General features: G+C 55.7%; 1 protein-coding gene across 2 annotated transcripts in view; it reads right to left on the bottom strand.

Annotated features, from left to right (window-relative positions):
- Positions 1-827: 827 nt before the first annotated feature.
- Positions 828-4626, bottom strand: part of LASP1 (LIM and SH3 protein 1) — a 50726-nt gene continuing 46927 nt past the window's right edge. For both annotated transcript variants that reach the window (XM_049635909.1, XM_049635908.1), the window contains exon 7: positions 828-3571. In XM_049635909.1, the coding sequence (XP_049491866.1) occupies positions 3398-3571 (174 nt within the window). In that variant the 3' untranslated portion in view covers positions 828-3397. The remainder of the gene's footprint in view (positions 3572-4626) is intronic.

The raw sequence follows: 4626 nt of genomic DNA, 5'->3' as shown, positions 1-4626 counted from the left end.
AGACATCGTCGTGGTGATTTGGCTTGTGAATACTGCTTTGGGTTGCCAGACCACCTGATCAGATGGCTTCATCCTCTGTCGTATCCCGCGGGCAGACCGCCCCTCTGCCAATCCCTCAAACAAGCGCCCAGCTCCTCCCATGTCCCAAAGCTGCCCCCGAGCTGAGCTCATGCATTAATGCAACAGGTTTATTTGTTGAACAGCTATGTGCCTGGCCCCGGGCAGGCCCTGGGGATTTAGAGAACTTAAGTCCTGCCCTCTGAGTGCACTGGCTGGTGAGGAGACAGGTGCATCACTAAGGAAGTCAGACAGGAAGAGGGAAATACAGGAGCTCAGGGAAGTTTCTGGAAATGTCACCAGGCTGGGCAGAGGAACTGGTCACTCTGTCCCTGAAGGGCAGCAGCGCTCTCAGGAGGGTGTCAGGCTAATGCCCCCAAACAGGACACGGACACACACGCACACACAAGCGCGCACACACACACACACACACACACTCAGCAGCAGTACCTCAGAGCCAGAGAGAAAACCAAGTCCGCAGGTAAAAATTATACTTTTATTATTTGAGTCACCAGGAGAAAGATTCACTTGTGGTCCAAGTCAAACGTTGAGAATCGTAACAGGCCAGAAAGAGTTGATCCCAAGCACAAGCCCACAAGGGAGGGGACCAAAACAGACCAAGAAAAGACAACCACCCCATATAAAAAGATGAACGGACGGCTTCACACACACACACGGATGAAATGTTTGGACAGAGGCAAATTTCACATGGTCATTTGTATCTTTTTAAATACAGGTTTGTGGGGTGGTATTTTTTTTTTCCAGCTATTAAAAAAAAAAAAAAGGCCCAAAAGTGCATATGTGAGAGGAAAAAGGCAGAAATTAAGCAATAAAGTAGTTTTCCCTGGAGGGACATGAGGAAGAAAATAGGAAGCAGTGTTGACAGAATTCACTTTTCTCACCATTGGGCTTCTTACACTTTCTTATTGGTCCACTAAAGTTATATTCACATTCTAGCTTTAACGCATCTTCTTTCCTGGGATTAGATTGGCCAAAGACCTTTGTGAACTGTAAGAAAAGACCAGGGACTTGGCCCAGCCCTCGGTTCTGTGCTCTTTTAGGGATGGATGGTTCTGGAAAGGAGCAAGGACTCCCAGCAGCCCCTGGGTCTCTCAGCACCAGTGTGACAGTCCCTCTTCTCTCTGGGGGTGTGGAAAAGGTCCCCTATTTTTAGGACGGGAGGAGCAGAGGGGCCAGCAACAAGATTCCAGTGGCTGGCCTGCCTCGCTTTGGAAGGAAAATTAGGCTGAGGGAAAACAGGCCGCCTCCTGCTCCTCCAGGCCTTCCTCCTGCCTCTCACCACGCTGCCAGCCACAGGTGCTCCAACAGGATGCACCTCTGACCTTTGGTCCCAGAATCCGCGTTGCGCTTTGAGATCACGAAGAAAGGCAACAGAGCTCCCCCATAGCGCCCTCAGCTTCCACATGGTCCGACGTAAAGACCCTCCACCCGCCTTCACCTCAGCTGGGGCCAGAGGAAAAGAGACGAGTCAAGCAGGGCTCTCCCCCAACACCAATGGTCATTTCTTTTCCACCTTCTGATTTGGGGAAAATATTCCCACGTCCACCCCGCAAGCGGTGAGGACCGGATTGCTGAATTCGCCTGCAGGGTCCTCCTTCCCGAAGGAGGCAAAGATGTCAGCTGGGGAGCCTGAGCGGACTCAGGGCGAAGGCAGGAGGGGGAGGCCCAGAGGGGTGTTGAGAGAGCCCAGAGAGGAGTGAAGCCAAGCGAGGGTGGTCACAGCCACCGACAAGCGAGAGAAGGGACTTGGAAATAGCACCATTTTTCCCCTCCTCACCCCGGGGTCTGCGCTTCCAGTTTTGTAGCCCTGGGACTTTTTCCTTCTGCTTCCAGGGGGCCTTAGGTAAGCGAGGGAGAGGTCTGGTGGTGCGGGGGATGAGCCCCCAGAGGGAGACACCCACAGTGTGGGGGACATAGGGTCGTCTGATGTTCTACTCTGCAGCCAAGGACATGGACGTGAGGGGAGAGAATATGCCTGGAGCCATGAAACCTTGCCCCCCACCCTCACCCTGGCAAGCTGCAAGCCCCAACATCAGCCCCACCGACTCCACGACCACCCCCTTACCTCTGCCCAGCACGCTGAAAAGGAGGTGGGTGGGCTTGCGCCATTTGGGGATACAAGGAAAGGAGGGGCCTTCACTCCAGAGAAGACACGGGGAACTTCTCTCTCCCACGGCCCTCCCTTCTCACCGTGGGGTCTGAGGAAACTATCAGGCGGAGACGGCCCCACGCACCCTCGCGTAAGCCCAGAGACTCCCGCCGGCCGGGACCCTGGCTGCTTCGGTCACACGAGCCTGTCACGGATACAGACGCGCTCCTTCCCCCACATGCTGAGTCCTGGAGACACAGAAGGTCCTGTGGCTGTGTGCAGCTCCAGCGTGCTTGGGGTTGGACCAAGGAGGGGAGGCCGTGGGAGGCCTGAGACATCCTCCCGTGGGGAGTAGGGAGGAATGGCCCACCTAACCCAGAGACCGGGGGCCCGGCGTGGCAGGCCAAGAGGCCCGAGGCTTCCTTGCCTCATGGTTCAGGAGCTATCAGGGTGTCTGCAGACGAGGGGTGGGAGGAGGAAAAAGGGCTGTGGGAGAGAACACCCTGTTCCCTTCCCTCCTGCAACTGTCCCTAAAAGTAAGAAAGGCGAGCACTTGACCCAAGCCATGCTTCCTGGGGAGCTCCTTGCCCGCACCAGGGCTGCTTGGGCAGGAGAGCAAAATCACAGTGTGAGAAGGAACACGTGTGGGGAGGGATGAATGAATCCCAAAGCAGGAACTCGACCCTCCTTCGTGGTCCTTGAGAGTGGGAGAGGGTGCTGGAGGGCCCCTCCGAGGGCCAGTCGCCCCGTCTCGGAGAAGCAGAGGCTAAGCCCATCCCAGGGGCAAGGGGGTATGGAGCCCCGTCCCCTGGGAGTCCTGGAAAGTTTGGGTGTGTGCGGAGGAGGGCAGGAAGGTCTGAGGGGGCAGAAAAGAGTGAAGGCAGAGGCCTGGGAGCCAACGGGTCTCTCATTCCAGACCAGCTCCCCGGGCCTCGGCCTCCCCCCAAGAGGTCCACGCCTGTTCCATCCAGAGAGAAAACCAAGAAGTTGGTCAAGGGGAAAACCCGCCAGAGGAAGGAGCCCGCGAAAGTGGCAGAACAAGGCTTCGGTTGGCAAAAGTAGCTGGAGGAGGGTGGGAATAAAACAAGCTGTCGCAGATTTAGAAAAAAAACAAAAAACAAAAAAAAAAACAGAGACACTGAAGGGTGGGCAGGTCACGCCCAGGACAGACGCGATGCCATGGAACGCACTGAAGACGGGTGGGGGCGGGGCAGCACCCAGGGGAGGGGCTCAGATGGCCTCTACGTAGTTGGCCGGCAGCATCCCCGTGTCGCCGGTGCGCTCCACGGTCCCATACATCCAGCCATCGTCGATCTGCTGCACGTTGATGATGGTGTCCCCGTCCTGGAAGGAGACTTCGTCCTCGTCGGCGGCGCTGTAGTCATACACAGCGCGGTACCGCTTCTGCGGGGGTGGGGACACAGTCAGGCCAGGGCCTGGCTCCCTTCTTTGTAAACCCTACAGGACCCAGCACAGAGCCCAGCCCAGCAGAGAACCAGGGGCTGGGAGACAGGGGAGGCCTGGGCTCTGCTATGCATTTTCTCACCCCTGTGTTTCCCTGTCACCCTTCTCACAATCATCTGGCATCTACCAAGGGCTGGGTGCAGGACACGGACTGAAGCTGCCACAGCTCTACCCCACCTCTTGGAACAGGAATGCAATAGGTCCAATGAATACGATGCTCGGTAGCGTTTCAAAGACGTATTCTGGGGAAAAAAATCTGCACTTGACACAAGAATTTCCACCCTCCAACCTCAGCCAAAATGCTATGCTTAAGCCCCTGAAAAATGCCCAGTGAATCTGCAATCCAACCGCCGTGTGGGAGGCAGGCGAGACTCTGACGTCCTCTGATCCTCACTGCCCTTTACATCGACTGGTCTCCGGGGGTCACCTCAGCCTTCGTGGTCCCCCAGGCCAGGCCCTGGGATCTGTGGGCCGACCGGTCCGGGATGGAGGAGCCCCCTCAACCTCCCACATCTGCCCCCACGGGTCCACTCCACTAGGACCACGGCTCAGGCTTTCTATTTCTGGCCTCCAATCTGCCCCCTCCAATTGTTCACCCACTGTGATCTCAGGGGGAACTTTCCAAAGCGCAAACCTGATCACGTCATTCTCTGGCTTAAAATCCTTCAGAGGTGTCCCGCTTTCTTTTTTTTCTTTTTAATGTTTATTTATTTTTGAGAGAGAGAGAGACAGAGTGCAAGCAGGGGAGGGGCAGAGAGAGGGAGACACAGAATCTGAAGCAGGCTCCAGGCTCCGAGCTGTCAGCACAGAGCCCGACGTGGGGCTCGGGAACTCACAGACCGCAAGATCGTCACCTGAGCCAAAGTCGGATGTTTAACCGACTGAGCCACCCAGGTGCTCCTGTGTCCTACTTTCTTTAGACGAAATTTCTTTTTCTTTTTTTCTTTTTCTTTCTTTCTTTCTTTCTTTCTTTCTTTCTTTCTTTCTTTCTTTCT

This window comes from Panthera uncia, chromosome E1 (assembly GCF_023721935.1).
Source record: "Panthera uncia isolate 11264 chromosome E1, Puncia_PCG_1.0, whole genome shotgun sequence".
Taxonomy (NCBI): domain Eukaryota; kingdom Metazoa; phylum Chordata; class Mammalia; order Carnivora; family Felidae; genus Panthera; species Panthera uncia.
This window is presented reverse-complemented; position numbering and strand designations above follow the sequence as displayed.